This window comes from Spermophilus citellus (genome assembly GCF_964194105.1).
Source record: "Spermophilus citellus genome assembly, chromosome: 6".
Classification (NCBI taxonomy): Eukaryota; Metazoa; Chordata; class Mammalia; order Rodentia; family Sciuridae; genus Spermophilus; species Spermophilus citellus.
The window spans coordinates 113,781,019-113,798,406 of NC_138187.1; the positions used below are offsets into that span (position 1 = coordinate 113,781,019).

The window sequence follows — 17,388 nt, forward strand, 5'->3', positions numbered from 1 at the left end:
TGGTGCCAAGAGTCAGGGCTTCTTATCTGCATCCCTAGAGGGGACCAGGATCTCTGATGGGACAGGGCTTGGGTGTTGGGCACAGCTTTTGTCTGGATTCTCTTAGGGACAGCACATCCACCCACCTCCCATCCACTGGTGAAGTTTGCCAGCAAGGCTATTAAGAGGAAACAGTTCTTTCCTGTGCCCTCTGAAGTCTTCCTACAGAACCATCAGCCCTGGAGCAGAGTGAGGGAAGGCTTCTGGGCTCTAGGTGCAGCCTTCTGTGGATGGGGGCAGGTATTATACCAGAGAGGGCAGGAAGCTCTCAGGGACCCTGTGGTCTGGGGATGGAGGTGAGAAAGTGAAATGAAGAGCAGGGTGAGAAAGGGAAGTGGGCTGGGGAGGTAAGGGCTGGAGGCACCATCTCTCCATCAATTGCACATCAGAAAGTCTGGCTGTTGCTAGCAACCCCTGTCTTCCTGATGATGAGAAACATGGTGGACAGGGATACATTAATGTTGTATGGGGCAGTGGGTTTTCTTGGGCACTGTTGGGACCTCTCTTCAGCCAGAGCAGACTTGGGGATGAGTTTAGGGAAGGAGGACTAAACTTACATCAATAGAGCATCCAAGGAGGGAACCCTTCTGCAGAGCCTTCTGGATGATCTTGAACAGGTTGGGAGGGGCCTTCTTTAACTCATACCATTCAGCAATGCCTCCTGTGAAGTCCTCAAAGCCCTCGGTGGTGGCACCTCCAGAGAGCGCTTCATAGCACCCGTTGATCCTACAGGAAGGGAAGAGATGCTATCCCTCATCCCTCAGAATGCCACCCCACTTGTACTCTGATATGACCCCCTTCCACATTTGATTGATGCTCATGGGACCCTCTGCTCTCGTTCTTCTTGGTTTTGTCTCCAACTTCAGTGTCCAGCTACCATCTCCACAGTCACTCTTTCTCTGGTACTTTGTGAAGTATTTTGAAAATCTCACAGAACCCGAGTTGGCAGGACCTTACTGATGATCTGATATTGATTCTTTCTGTATCTTGAAGGGAAAGGGGAGGTCTGCTAATGGGCTGTTTGGCATTTAGAGCTTAAAAATGACAACAATTCAATAATGAAAGCATCTTCACGGAGAAACAGGCAATGGGTCTGTGTGGGCTTATTGCTCCTGACTACCTATGCTGGAGTCTGGTGGCTTCTCTAACTCCAGTACTTAAGCTCTGGGACTTAGAAGCATTGCTCAGGCTCAGGTTCCCTCAGCAGAACCCAGCCCCCTCCTTCCTGGCATAGGTCTGAAAGGAACAGAGATCCACTTGCTCTCTTCTAGTTAGGTTACCTTCATGGAGGGAGCCTGTGCAGTGTGGCCATGCTGAGGCCCTTTTGGGGAGGGCTGAGCACCGGTCAAACTTGACTTTGGGCAAGCTGGATGGGAAGCAGCTGGGAGGAGTATGGAAAACCACTTCAAATCAGCCACACCATTAGTCTGGGCAAATTTCCACAATTTTCCTACTTTTGCAAAGGTAGTTTTGCCTACTGGCAAAACCTGCTATTTTTAGTTGACAAATATGTAATAGAGTCTGTCAAGGAAACAAAGTTCCTTCTCAAGGCCAGCACACTCAGCATCATGACTTGTTTCTGTGCATTTGGTTAAAAATGGCAACAGCTATCATTTGTCATTGTACCATGTGGCCCAGCACCCTGTGTGTTCATTATCTCCTTGAATTTAGAACCCAATTTGGGCCAAAGGAGTCCTTTTTATAGAAGAGAACGTCTACTCAAAACAGTCCTAAATAGCTCCTGTGTTTTGGAGGGCAATAGGGGCAGGCCACAGGGTTTTGGGAGAGGGCATGGTCACTTACTTGGCATAGGCTTTCTCCAGCAGGGCGCTCCAGAACTCGCTCCCCTCAGCTGAATGCACAAAGAGCAGCTCTCCATCCTTGGTGGGCAGCCTGTCGTCCACCACCACCTCCACCCACTCGCCATACTGCCAGAACTGCAGATAAGGGGAGGGAGGGAGCGGTGTGGGGTGGGCTGAAGGAGGAGCTGGTGGCAGCACTGGGATCCCTAAGCTCAGTTGCATCTGGCTTCCTGCTGCCCGGTCCCTTGCTGTAGGCTCCACAGCCAATCTCAGTAGGAGATGCCCCTTTCATTTCCTACTGCAGGGAAGTCCTCATGAAGTAAGCAAGGACAGATGGGCTTGTCCATCCCTCCAAATCCACACCCATCTCTTTAAAAATAGTATTTCTCATTAATCAATATAAAAGGGAAATAACTTTGACATTTTGTCTTAAGCTCAGATAATAAATATATATTTTTTAAAATTTGGGAATTACTTCCTGTATGCCCTGATGTACACCTCCTTGTAATGTTTTTGGAGCTCCCCCTGCTGCCCCCGCCCCCATCCCCCAGCCATGGTCATCCTGGAAGGGTCCCATGTCATGAGCAGGTTGGGAGCTTCCTGCTCACTGTCACCTCTGTAAAGCAGTGCTGGTCTTTGGAGTCTGCTAAGGTGATGGACAAGAGAATCCAGCCAAACTAAGGGATCGTGACAAGCACTGGGACTTGGTAAAAAGAAGCCTAAGCCCATCATGAACTGACCTGGAAGCGGAAGATCCCTGCATAGTTCTCCTGGAAGCTCTGGTCTAGGGGGACGACTCGAGCCAGGATTTCTTCATTCAAGGTAAGGGAGGCGATGGCAGCCAGCAGCCAGCAGTCACCTGAGAACACAGTGCAAGGAGATCTTAACAGGGGCATCTCAGTACCTGGAAGAGGTTAAAAATCTGGTCCCCACCTCTGGGGCTTTGAAGCCTAAGATGACCTGCAAATAGAGGGAATGATATTTTAGACAGTCCTTATCTAAGGTCTGAGGGTTTGGGTACTTAATTTGAGGGAAATGCTGAGGGTGAGATACTATTGGGTTGGCATTGGGTGGGGAGGGGAAAATTCATTCCCCCAAAGACTTGGAATCCTGTAGTGGCTCCCCTGTCCTGGGAACCCAGCTCTGTGCCATGACTATGTGGAGTGAATGCAAAGAACTTGGCAGTAAGAGGTTTCTGCAAAAACAGGCTTTGAAGGGGAGTTTGAGTGTGAGTGTGTTGACAGATGGGAAAGGGTCAAATGTTGCATGTCTCCTGGGAGGAGGGTTCGGAGACAAGGCAAGAGAACATGCCCTAAAATTTTCCATGACAATTAAAGGAAATAGCCTCAGTTGAATTTAATTCATTGTTGGGTTTATTTTTGTTGATAGGTTTATTAGAAGTGTTAGTGAAGTTTACTGAATTTTTGGATTTCTGGTTGACTACTTAGTACCCTCAAGGCTCCTGAACTAGACCGACCTATTGATGTGTAGATAGACTGTATATAACTCTTTGAGACTGTATATAACTCTTTGCCATCTGGATACGACAGATCCACGGCACATGGAGACGTGTTCCTCCCTAAGTCGTCAGTAACCAAAGGAAGTCAAACAAATCCTCTTTAAATTAGGTGGGTGGTGCAGGGCTGTGGGTTCACCTGTACTTTTCCATTGAGCAACTGTTTGCTGCCCTCCTGGTAACCCCGAGAGCCTGCCCTCCCTACCTTTTCAATCTGCAAGGTTTTGGTAGCACTAACTCTGTTCCCAATTCCAGAGGAGACCTGAGGCAATCTATGCAGCACATTTGCCTGGCTTCAGTGGATGGGTCAGGAATGTGCTGTGACCCAGCCAGAGCAGATGAGGTGCCAGGAGAGTTTCCTGGGGTTTCCGGGAGACTGGGCAGGTGACTTTTTCTGCATTGAATCTTTGAAGATGTACATTATGTTGCTGTTGAAGCTACTTCTGTGGTGGGAAGCAGCCTGTCTGCCTAGGAGGCCAGTGCAGAACAGGAGCTGAGAGATGGAGAGAGAGAGAGACAGAAGGTCCTGGAAAACCACTTGAATCCCTGAATCAAGCTATACCTGAAGCCATACTGCCTTGGACTTTTCAGTTATGTGAACTGATAGTTTCTCAGTTTCCTCATCTGGTATGCAGGGCTACAAGTTCCTGCTTCTCTACGGCTAGGAGACCTTGGGCAAATGCCATTTTGTACTGAGCCCTTCCTATGTTCCAGCCAGTGTTCTAGGACCTTCAGGTTCATTATCTCATTTATTCCTCACAACAGTTCTGAGGACAGTATTATCTCTACCTCCTTGTTAAAGCTGAGTATCACAAGCCTTAGAGAGTTTATGTGCATTGCAATTTAAACAGCTACAAATAAAAGTTTAAAAGGTATAGTTTTAAGGGCTGGCAGATCTAAGAAGCAAACTTTTAGGTCAGTGAGACCTTTATGTAAACAAAACTAAAAGCTCTCTGACATGTTGAGGACATGAAGCCTAGGGAGAAATTTAGCAGTGGCTATTTTAAGCTCCAGCTAGGAGTAAGCAGTTGAGGAGTCCCTGATTGGTAGTGATGGAAATCTACCTGGAGGGGCTTTTCTTGCCTAATTTCACAGTTGTGCCTTGTACGGACACAGTGATCAAGTAGACAGATGACCTTTAGGCCTTTTCTAAGCATCCAATGCTCTTCCACTCCAACCTTATCAAACTCTTCATCTCCAAGGACCAGTTCATCATGTGCCAGTCATTTCTAGGGCCATGAGACCCTATTCCCTTTTGGTCAATTTATTCCTCTTCCTCTACCATGGGATCTTTTCATGACATTAGTCCTTCCTTGGGAATCTTAAGATATCTGTTGACTGTTATTTTCATTTTCATTGAGCGTATTTGAATTTTCTAGGAATCTTGCAAACTGCTTAGATTTGAATCTATCGGGAACACAGAGGGAAAAGGCTTGAGGGTAAAATGGAACCAAGCATAGGGATTCTGGTAACAGGAGTCCTGGACCAGTTATTCCCCCAGTTCCTGTGCAATTTCCTATTAAATCCATGAGCATCCTCCTAGGAGCTGCCTGGGTCCGTCTGAGTCCAGCCATGGATGGATCAATGTCCTTTTGTTCTATTCCCTTTGGTCCCAGGAATCAATGCTTTTGCATCATGCATGTATGGCAACACACAATCATGTCTGTGGGATGGTAACTTGCTTTTGCAATCTCACTGGTCATGGCTGACTGTGCTGCTATTCAAGGGACATGACTGACTGGATGCATGAAGGATTGGCTTCAGTAGTGGCACTGTGTGTGTGTGTGTGTGTGTGTGTGTGTGTGAGAGAGAGAGAGAGAGAGAGAGAGAGAGAGAGAGAGAGAGAGAGGCTCTCAGATTAGGTCTATGCCCCTATCAGATAATATTGATGTGTAGATAGACTGTATATAACTCTCTGCTTAACACCAGAACTGAGTGATTCTTGTCACAACCTGGAAACCAGTGGCCATGCTTTGTGGCTTTCAGTTTTCTTCCTTCATGTTACAGAAGTACCTCTCCTGCCCACCCTGCTGGGAGTTAGGTCTCATCTCCCTCATCCCTTGCTAATTTGTCTCCTCCTAAAGGATTCTCATCCTAGAATGTTTCCTAGGGGATGAAACTGGATTTCTAGATTAAGTTACCTGCTTGAGGTCACATATCCTGGAAGGGGCAGAGCCAGGATCAGAATCTGGATCTCTTCATCTCTCGTCTATGTTCTTTCCACTAGCAAAAATTTAAAAACCCAACAAACCACTAATATTTTGTATATTTTAAAGTTGACAATGAACATCTTACACATTTTGACCTTCACATGAATCTTGGGAGAATATTATCATTATTATAATCACCTTTTCAAGATGAAGAAACTTATATTTAGGAAGTCTATAGATTAGATAATTGCAGGGTCTTGCATGTAAAAACTCTAAACCAGAATCTTGGATTTTGTTTAAGAATGATCCTGGCTAGCAATTTCTTTTGGTTAAGAGTACATGATTCCTGAAACTTAGGAAATCCACTAGTAACAACCAACTTTAATTCAAATTTAAAACTAAGGGTCACATATTAGAAGCTTCCTTAAGTCCTATAGTTTAATAGCCCAATACTCTTGGTTCATTAACTAGTAAAACATGTCACCTATTCAATACAATGTAATTCACCAAAACATGACAATTTGTCATTGCACAGCTGAGACAATGTCATTAAGATCACAGCAAAGGCCAGAGGAAACAAGTTACATGCATTTTAGTCAAAATTTCAAAAAGTTTTTCATCTATTTTCCACACTCTGGAGTTAAGGGAGGCATAGAGGCTCACAAGAACAACATCTTGACTTCTAATAAGGGGGAGGCATTCAATCCTATTTTATGCTTGATTCTTTAGCTAGCTCATTCCCTTGCCCAATCAAAGCAAAACACTTTGAAGTTGAAAAGCTCATTACCTAGTGGATTCCTTTGATTTCTTTGAATATCTGCTCATAGGAGCTTCCTCAGTTGCAAGATCTGCATAGTGATGACAACAGTTTACATTCACAAAGGTTTACTCTGCACCAGGCCTTGGGCTAAAGGCTTCTCATGTATTACAACATGATCATCTCATTTCATTGTCACCAAACAGTCCAGGATAGGTAATTGAGGAAACTGGGGTTTAAGGGGGTTGAGTGGCTCACCCCAAGGCTTCAGTTAATGAGTGCCTGTTATGTTGGCCTGAGCATTAGAAGTGTTTAATGTATAACCCGCATGGTTTACTTTGCAAAGAGGCTGGTGTCAATTCTGAATTCACCTAATTCAAAGGACGGTGTCTAGGGACTTTTGTCCTTGAGAGGTGACCTGATTATGTTTCAGCATCTGCATAGTGTTTTTTCTCTCACTGGCTTCCTGCTCACTCCACCTGGATGGCCCATATCTACCAGGTTTCTCCCTGCAACCACACCTGTTATATGACCTCATCAACTTAGGGTCTCACACCCGGCCTTCCCTGCTGAGGGTTCTCTAAAATAATTTATGGAAACACTTCTATTCTGAATAATCCTATGGCAACTTCGCCCTGGAGAGGGACCCTAGTTGAAGTCCAGGGAATCTCCACATAGCAGAGCCTGTTTGGAGCAGTTACATCTGGGTCTGGACAGAACAAGGCTAGCAAGTTTGGGAGGGGCCTGATAACTGGATTAACTCAAATACTTCATAAACCGCTTATGGCTCCCGCTGGTTTTAGCTCCAGGAAAGCCTCAGAGAGTGCCTTCAATGACTGAGGCCTCTCCTGGAATGTTGCCACATGGCTGGGGCTTGAAAGAGATTCTACAAAGGTTTTCACATATGAATCCCTAAAAGACTCTGGAAGTTAACAGATAGTGCATTCCTCAGGCTCATTTATTTGGGTTCTGCTCTTCAATTACACAAGAAGATACTGTGACAGAAGGGAGGGTGGGATGGCCACCCAAAGTATGGCCCACCTCAGAGGACTGTCACTGAACAGTATTTTGCATAACAAAACCCCTACCCTCCTCTCCTGGTGGTCTTTCCAGTTATTATACAGGTACCTCTGTTTATGCTTGGTTACCTGTTGACAACTTTATGATCTCCAATTACTCCATTTATCTCAAAGAAGAAACAATTATCTTGGGGACCTGAGTATTGGACCATGGTCAGATGGTATTGAGTACCTGGTGGGTACTTTCTGCTTGCCTCTCTATGTCTATTGAACACCCTTCATTCTGCCCTCCTCAGTGGATCTCACAGGGCCCCAGCAACTCTAGTTCCTGGGTATGTGTGTGTGTGTGTGGGGGGGGAGGTTAGCCAGTGGAGACCAAGCAAGGAAGGTAAGGTTAGGACCATGTCTTCCTTGGCTCCTTCTCTGAGCTTAGATCCAGCCAGTTGTGTTCCTTGACTGTAGGTCACAACTTCCTCCAGGGGGCACTATACACAACCCACTCCCGGTTCTAGAATCCTGACAACTGCTCCCAACTCACAGTTCTAGGATTCTTCTGGAGGGGTTCAGCTCTGTTTCCTCCTTTGACTATAGAAGGCTCTAGATATAAACTGCTTATCTCTTAAGAGTGTTCAGAACTTCTCTGACTACTTGGGAGGCCCTGGTCAGCTGTCACCTTTATTAATTAACCCCAAGGGTGCAGCAAGCCTGCCTGGAGGGGCTTAGCCAATCACTTGCCCTATTTTAAAAAGAAACCCATATTTTTTGCTACAAACACTCATTACCCTAAAAGTGCTTTTCCCTCTGAAATTACTCTATAAATTTAATGTGATCCCAATAAAAATAGGAATAGAATTTTTAAAAAGTTTTTTTTAAACTTGGCTGATTCTGAAGTTTATAAGGAAAATTTAAACATAAAGCATAACCAGAAAAAAAAATCTAAAAGGGAAGGGAATCAAGCTCCATCAGATATTAAAACACATATAAAGATATGTAATTAAAATAGTGCAGAACTTGTACGTGACTCTACAGATAGGTAAGTAACGCAGAACACAAAGTCCAAAAGCAGTCCCAAACAATAAAGTTTAATAAAGATAAATTATTCACAAAAGAAACTAGAACTGAGTAACCATCTAGAAAATAATCACGCTATAGTTCAGCTTGTCACAAGGCTCAACTTTAAAAAAATATATATATATTTTTAACATAATACTATATTTTTTATGTGGTGCTGAGGATCAAAATCACACAAACTAGGCAAGTGCTCTACTACTGAGCTACAACTGCAGCTGCAAGGCTTAATTCTTGATGAATAATATATAAGCATTTAATATTATGTATTGTAAGTATATTTATATGTATATTATAAACTATAAATATGGTAAATCTAGAAACTTATTTATATGTTTTCTATCTACATGTTTATTTATATCATACTTGATTCATATTTTAGTATGATGATATTTAATATAAACAAAATATTTACAGAAGTCCATAAAAATCTTAGACGAGACAGTGAGAAAATTCTATTACAATCTCAGAGTAGAGATTGTACCTAAAGATTGTAATCTGGAAGCCACAGATTTAAAAATGATAAGTTAATAATATTTAAATAAATTTAACTACATTAAGGTAAAAAAATACATCATAAAGCCACAATAAACAAAGTCAAAGTAGAAAAAGTAACACAGAAAATATCTGTTATTCAGATCCTAGGCCAAAGTAAAATTTTCTGGCAGATAAAGAAGAAAAGGCCACATCCAATAGGAAACTAGGCAAAGATATAAACAGAGTTAATGGAAAAAGAAAAAAATTACAAATACACATCCTTACTCATCATAGAAGAGATGTAACATAGAACCATACTGAGATATCATTTTTTTTTAATCTTTCAGATTGGAAAATTTAAAAAGTGTGATTCAGGCTGGCTCAGTAGGGGAGCCCTTGCCTAACATATGTGAGGCCCTAGGTTCCATATCCAATATTTCAAGGAAAAAAAAAGGTTTGATTTCCTAAGGAGGCTGCAGGGAAATAAACACTCTCATAACCCATCAGTGAATGCAGAGATCGGGGCAAACTTTATAAAGGCCATCTAATAATATCATCAGTGTGCTCAGCAGCCATCTCCAGTGATCTTCCCTCCAGACACACTCACATGAGAAATGGTGTGTGCAATGCAACACTGTAATAGCAAGACTGGGGACAGCCTAAATGCCCATTCAGAGGGGACTGTTGAAATAAATTATGGCTCATCTTTACAATGAAATGCAGCCATAAAACAGAGCAAAGGTGCTGTTGAATGAAATGATCTCCAAGAGATGGTAAGCAAAACAAAGCAAGATACAGAACAGTATGTATAACAAAAAGAACAAAAAATGGGGGAAAATGAAAAAAAAATAGGAAAAGGAAAAAGAAAAATGCTGGAACACAGTGTATTACCACCTTTGGTAACTCAAATCTGTACACTCTGAAGTTATTTTTGGATGATCTGTTATATAAAAGAGCAATATGTACCCTGCATGCATAGATTATGGTCTTATTATCATAAAAGTTAGTCTATTGCCATTGATAGACTATTGAGATTATATCAGTCTTGTAGTAAAAAAGAATAGCTTAACATTAGATATTCTAAAATGAAAATTACTTTTTGGCAGAAGTTCTCCATAATAGTTGGTCTATACTGAGATGACAACAAATGACCAATCAACTGGTTTACCCCAGTATCCCTCCAAAGTGTGTTCTATAGAAATCAGTTCCTAAAGAAGTTAACAGGTATTCCTCGAGAAAACTTTATGTATTATGACAAAATAAGTTCAGGAAAGGCAAAGCTAACCACGTAGAGTATAGAGACTTCTTTCAATACATTCACATGGTGACGTTCCCTGAGATGGGTGGAGGGGAGCAGGGCGTAAAATAAATGCCTTCTTGGACTCTGGAACTTGTTATTGACATCTCACATGGCCAGTGCCCCGTGGAGTCCACTGGAAATGCTGGATCACTTAGGGTACATTGTGTATCTGGCTCACCCTGTCAGATTCCCCAGAAAGCTAAACTGCTCAGAATCAGATATTCCCACTTGCACCACCCTAGGTGCTTCTGACAGTATCTATGCCTTTCGTTTTCTCTCTCCAGCTCTTTTTTTATTTTTTGAGACAAGATCTTGCTAAATTGCTGCGGATGACCTTGAACTTGTGATCCTCCTGTCTCAACCTCCCAGGTTGATGGGATTACAGGTATGTGCTACCTCGCCTGGCACCCTCTTTTTTCTGAATTGTCTTTTCTTTAGAACTGGATGCTTTTCTTTACATGGTTGTTTTGTGTTGCTTGGTAGGGTTGGGCCTTGCATTCCCTTTGAATGAGACGAGGCCCATGTAAAACAGGAATTCTGCCTCCGTCACCATATAGCTCTGACTCACTATCTCTTGTCTGATTTTTTTCATCCTGGGAGCCTGATGCTGGCATTCATCTGTCCAGTGTCTTGGACATACGCAGGGTCAGAGCAGGGTCACTGCAGATATTTATCATCGACTGGACAGAATTTGTGCCTTCCCAGGGGAGGAAGTTTGGTGTCAGTGATATCTCTTTTAGCAGGCCTCTACTGGATGTAGCCATGGTTAAAAGAAGCCAACCCTGCCTGGAGGTTCCTCAGTCCCCCAGTCAAGGTGCTGGCAGCAGTTGGACAGAATTGGCCATTCCTTCACTAAGACTACCCCACCCCAGCTGAGCTGTCCTGGAAGACCCTGGAGCTGAGGGGCTGGGAGGACTGTCAGTGTTCCACCAGCCTTGTGCTTGTCAAGCAGGGGCTGCCTAGGTAGGATTCAGGGGCCTCCTGTCCCCTCCCCGCAACATGTCTACATCATCTAGTCTTAGTTTCTATAACAGGAAAAAAAAAGCCTCTCTCTCCACATTCAGGATAAGACTTAGGTTGCAAATACTGTGGAAAGTGAACCCTTGGATTTAAAACCTCAGGGTTTCAGGGAGAAGATGAGAGAGGCAAGGTTCTGGGAATGCAGAGCCTGTGTGGTTGGAAGGAAATTACCCAGAGGAGGGGGTCCAGAGTCTCAAAGCCAGGCTTGCTCATTTATCTTTTGCTAAGGTCAGCACCGAGATTCCCTGTCTTCCCCATTGGGATCTCCAGGATCCCCATGAAGGGCAAGTCTGGTTGGGGGCTGGGTTCATGCCTGTTCTCCTGAAGCACTGATCTTGCTGGCTGTCTATGGCTTCTGACTTCATCCATCATCTTCTCTGACACCGGTTTGCCTCCGGGCACCAAGAGACACCTGCCCCTACTCCACCCTCTCCGGGTTCCTCAAGTTCTAGGACTTTGGCTGCCCTCTTCCTCCCCTGTGGCTGGCTTTGTTTCCCCACCAAGCCACTTGGGATCTCCCTTCCTGGTACCTTCCTCTCCGGGGCTGAGTCCGCCCTTTCCACATTGTCTTAGGCACCTCTCTGCCGCATTGTGCTGAGCCAATCAGATAGGCAGGCTGTCCTTGCCATCATGGAATGAGAACCTTGGACACTTGGTGTACAGAACAGCCAGGCCAGGCAGGGGTGCTAGGCAGGCTAGACGGTGAGGGTTCCAAGTAAGTGGAGCTGATGTGCTCCCTCCTGGATTTTGGCTGGCCCCCATCACTCACTACTAGGCACCGGGTAAATGGCTTCAAGGGCACCCCACAGGCACCCCATGTCCATTCCGGACCTTCAGGTGACCCCCCCCCCCAATCAGAATGGAGCTCAGTGGAAAGACCTCTGAGCTAGACCTAGGAAGCCTGACTAGAGGTGGGTGGGAATGAAAACTGGATTTGTGGCCAGAAGACCTGGATTTGGGTCCTGATTCTGCTGTTTACGATTATGGGAACTTGGTTATATTTCTTAATTTCTCTGACCTGTGTTTCTCAGCTGTGGAAGAGGGATAATGACAGGGCACATCCTCAGAAGGTTACTAGGATCTGATGCAAAAGCGGATCTGGAAGCCCAAATATTTTGTGCACATTTTGCCTGTATGCAAATATATGCATTTTTCTAGGGGAAGGAGTCAGGTTTCTTTCTCATCCCACTCCAAAAGATTACGAAATGCTACAGTCAGAACATGGAGTTCAAGTCTTGGCTCTGACTTGGGGACATTACTCAGTTTCCTTATATATAACATGAATTTAATACTAATAATCTGCCTTCCCCAGGAGAGAAATAAACGGGAGAATATATAAAGTACTTAAAATAGTGTTTGTAAGTATTTGCTGTTTTTATTTTCATTATGTGCAAACCTTGCCACATTTGGCAGTGTGTACTGAAAAGGGTGTGGCTAGTGAGGGGTGGAGAGGGGTGTGGCTGAGGAGGGAGTGAGGAGGGAGGGTGGGGGGAAGGACTGGGACCCCTGAGAGACAGAGCATATGTTTCATCTTCCTGAGCCTCTAAAAACTTTCAGAAAAAAAAGGGATAGAGTTCAAACGAGGAAATAAAGGTACAAAATGAGCCCTGATAGATCTTGGGTGCAATATATTTATCAAGACCCAGAAGTGACCACTGCAGGGTGGTGGCCCCATCTTAGGCCCAGAGCTCCAGCCGGGACTATGGAGCTCCCCCTTTACTTCCATCCAGTGCTCTTCTCCACCTGGGTTGAAACAAGCTTTATAGTCCTTTGTTTGCTTTGTCCATCACAGAACACAAGGCAAGAGGGGACTTTAGGAGCCAACCCCTCCTTTTGAGTCTGCAGTCATGAGCACCAGTCTCTCCCTAGGCCTCTGGGTTGTGTGTGCTCCCAAGGAACCATTACTGTCTTCCTGTCTAAGGCAGGAGAGCATCCCAGTCTTGATTTCTCCATTTATTCAACAACTATTTACTGACATTTTCTCTGGCCTACTCTGAGGCACCTGCTGAGACCACCTGAGCCACATTTGCACAAGGACTTCCAGGGAGTGCCCTCCAAATCCAAACTTCCCCTACCCCTGCTAATTTGTTTGGTGAAGGCGGTCTAAGTAGAGTTTGGGATGTTAAGACAGCACGGCTGCCCCCTCCTTGCAGGGTCACTCAGGCTACCTGGATGAAAGGACTAATTGTCTCCAGCTGGGCTGGCCCTCTTGGGGCTCTGCTGTGAGCACCCCAGGTATCCATAGCCTTCCCTCTGCACCCAGGCTCACAAACAGGACCCTGGCAACCCAGGGCGTGCCCAGACCCTCCCCTGAGGACAGACCTCTCTTATGAATGGCTTCTTTAAGCTCCAGGGCCCTCTTCTGAAAAGAGAAATTCATCTAGGGCCATGTCAGTAAATTTCCAGAGCTGCACTCCCCCCCCCACCCCACCTCCGCATCCTGAAGGTCAATTCTGTGTACAGGCTGAGGCCACCTGGGCCACTGCAGGGAGCAGGACAGGGCTGGGTTACTCATGCAGCTGCTTGGTGGGTTTTCCTGGGAGCTGAGGGGGGCGGGTGGGGAATGATACTTGTTTTCTTCTTTCCCTTCCTCTGTGGCTGTCTTTCCTTCCCAAACAGGAAAGCAAAGACGAATTGGGAGGTCCTACAGGGAATCCAGGACATGCTAGTCTTCTGATTCAGCTGTCCTTGTCACAGCTTCGTCCCACTAGAGCACAATGACCTGTTGACAGTCCCAGTGTAATGGAAGTTCTGCAAGGGCAGGGGTGGTGTCTGGCCATCTATTGATTCAACCTCACCAGCCACAGTTAACAGTCCCCATCCATGCCTGCAGAGGGGAGCTTGTGTTTGATGAAGTAATACACAGACACACACACACACACACACACACACACACACACACACACACGCTGAACCTAAGAAGCTCCTCATCTTGGAGAATACAGATGGGAAACCAAGCCAGTGCCAGCTGTGTCACTCCTGGAAGCCCTCCAGCTGCCTCTGCACTCAAGATTCCCTCTCTCCTCTGTCCTTCCTCCTGTCCACTCAGGTTGGGTATCTCTTCTTCCTCCAATCTAGTCTCAAGCTCCTCGTCTGCTTATCCGCTCCTCCATGACAGCCCCATGCAGGCAGCTAGCTCACAGCCAGTGGGGATCAGACATGGGAACTCGATTACAGAATCGGGGTGGGGATCTGGGACTGGGCGAGGTGGGTGGAAGCATTTTCAAGGAGACGGACGGTCAAGGATGCAGACACCAAAGGCTTGAGGGAGGGACACAGTCCAGGCCAGGCAGGCAATGTGGGGTACTGAATGGGTAGAGAGGGCTGAGGCTGGAGAGTTTAGGGTGGACATCTAGGGCTGCAGCTTTGAAATCTGAACTAACCCTGGAGGGCATTTAAAGTAAGGTTCCTTCTTACCCTTTCCTTCCAGAAAGCACTTGCTTTCTCCCTGCTGGGGAAGTGCACTCTGCTCCCTTACCAGGCCCATTGAAGGCCCTCCCCCCACCTCTCTCCTTAGTCATCCTGGGGGACTCATCCTTTGGACGCCCCTCTTAACCTCTTGCTGTTCCCCTTTCATGTCCTTATGGTAAGGGTCACCACATCCCAGCTGACTCCTATCAAAGCACGATCACCACTTACATTTAGTTCATCTACTTTATCATTTGCTTCTACCACTTCCATCAGCTGCCTGAGGACGAAGCTTCTGGCAGCAATGAATTAAAGACAAAATGAATTAAAGATAGGGAGACACCTACAACAAGAATCTAGGTGAGAATAAAGGCCTGCCCTGGGGTAATGGGGAAATAGGAGGACAAAGAGAACCCAAAACAGAAAGGATTGGTTGGATGTGGGGATGGGAGGCTGCAGAAAGAATCTTTATGTATAGAGGTTATTTTATCTTGTTTTACTGAAGCTCCCAGTCCATAGCTTTTTCTATGCCAGGAACCCAGTAAATCTGGCTGACTGGAAGCGGAGAGGCAGAGGCTGGCCTGCGTGTCTCAGAGATGGGTGAATGGAGTCCAGAGGCTGCCAAATCAGCCCAGCTAGAGTCCCCTGCCACCTGGCACATTGGGAAGACCTGAAAACACCCTCAAACCCTGACAGGCTGGTACCCTAGCTGCCTTGAGTCTCCACTGGTAAAGGGCAAAAAGGAGGAGAAACTATGGTATCTTCTAAAATGGTAGCAAAAAATATCTCTAGCCTTACATGCTCTTCTAGAACCTTGTATACCCCATCAAGGGGTGGACTTCTGCTCCCTCCCCTTGAACCCTGGTGAGCTTTTCCTCTATCTTAATGAACAGGATTCGGCAGAAGTGATGCTATGTGACTTGTGGGGCTGGTTTGTAAAATATGACACAGTTTCCTGGCTCCCTCTTGAGACATACATCATTGTGTGAAGTTCAACCACTTTCATCCCCCCAACACTAGAGAGACCACATAAGAGACAGAGGCCCTCAAGACCCCAGTTGATCTAGCCTTCAGCCCTCACATCAGACATGTGGGCAAGAGGAGGCTTTCAGATGACTCCATCCATGTCTTCATCTGACTTCACCACCTGAGGGACCCTGGGGGAGTCACCTCACTCAGCCCAGTCATCCTTCAGAACCACAAAAAAGAATGATCAAATGACTCATTCATTGTTCATTTTGGGGGGTGGGATATACCAGCTACAGGTACAAAGATGTCCCTGAGCTCTGTGCCTGGAGTGTGAACTTTGATGCATGCCAGAAACAGGAAGATGGCTCTGCTGAGCAAGCCTTCGCCTCTAGGTATGCTGGCAAGACAATCAAGCAAGCACTGAAATGCCTGTGTCAGGATGCCTAGGACACCTGCTCTGCAGCCCCCAGGGCACCCTGGACCTGAGATGTGCTCCACACTCTCCCGAGGTGTGGTTTGGAAGGGTGCCTGGGCCAGGATGCCAAGGAGACAGACAGGTCTGCCGGGAAAAATGAGAGAGTCCTCCAGGAAGTAGGGAGGGCCCCCTCTCCTCCTTTGGGATCCTCCCAGGGCTGTGGAAGCTTGGCATTCCTCTCCCACAGGCTCAGATATCCCAAGGATTCTGCCCCGCCCCTGCCTGCTCAGTGTTCTGCCTGCAATGTTTACTCATCTCTGGGGCCATGCTCCACCGAAGCGAGACTGGCAGGTAAGGATTCCATTGGGATCCTTTTCGGTCGGCTACTCCAGTGCACCAGGCTCCCAAATGTCATTCTGTGCTTTGCTGTCCAGTGACCTCCCTGGGACTTTATGTTTCCACATCTCTCTCTCTTTGTTCCCTCTCTACCAATGGTTCCCAAAGGAGGGCATTCCCAACCTTTCTCCACTGGGGACATTTGTCAATGTCTGGAGACATTTTTGATTGTCACATACTGAGAGGAGCTATTGGCATTAGTGGGTAGAAGCCAAGGGATGCTGCTGAACATCTTACAATACACAGGACATCCCTTCCCCCGGAAGAATTACCCACCCCAAATGTCAATAGTGCAAAGCTGAGAATCCGGGCCCTGGCTTCAATCTTGCTTGTCTCATTTCTGTTGTGCTTTGTTTTTTGCTTTCCTTGCTGGTGGCTGGATAAAAGATAAACAGACCAAGACATTGAAGGCTGCTTCTGGCTACATTTTACTCTTCCTGAGACAACAGTATTTTAAGTCCCCAGCAGACCTGACACCCTGGCTGAAAAGGAGGGAAGGGACAAAGTTCTCCTGGTCCTAAGTAGCCCAGGAAGGGAGAATCCCTGCTCTCAGGCAGCTGTGGGTCTTAGCTTTAGAAGGGCCAACTTAGGACCATCTGGAGCTGATCAGAAGGGAATTCTCAAGAGGAGACACACCCGGCCCAGTGCCAGGCCTGTGGCAGGGTGACAGGGTGACTGATGAGTCATACTGGGCCAGTCCTCTTGTTACTCATTTCACAGCCTGACAGCAGCCCAGAGAAGAATACCCCAAACCACAGTTCCCCACACATGCTAATCACTTGTCATTTACATCAGGGTTGGGAGAAGGAGGGGTGCAAACCCTTCGCTTCACTCTCATCCCCACTTCTGCAGGAGGGGAGGCCCTAAAACGCAAGACTGGAGGGAGACGGCGATGCTGGGGCATAACATTCCCACTTTGGATTTTGGTAGCAACTCTGGAAGCCTGATGAGTCCCCTCCCTTTCTCAGCCACACCCTGGAACAAGAGGACACACCTGTTGAAGTCTCATCTTTGTGCCCTTGTTCCCTGCAGCTCTGACCCTGATGGACCAC

At 46.2% G+C, this 17,388-nt stretch overlaps 1 protein-coding gene across 2 annotated transcripts in view; it reads right to left on the minus strand.

Moving 5' to 3' along the window:
- Window positions 1–17,388, minus strand: part of CAPN2 (calpain 2) — a 52,508-nt gene that overhangs the window by 22,305 nt on the left and 12,815 nt on the right. For both annotated transcript variants that reach the window (XM_081299902.1, XM_081299901.1), the window contains exons 3-5: window positions 2,582–2,700; window positions 1,843–1,976; window positions 597–765 (exon numbers count right to left, since the gene is read on the minus strand). In XM_081299902.1, coding sequence (XP_081156028.1) covers window positions 597–765; window positions 1,843–1,976; window positions 2,582–2,700 — 422 coding nt within the window. The remainder of the gene's footprint in view (window positions 1–596; window positions 766–1,842; window positions 1,977–2,581; window positions 2,701–17,388) is intronic.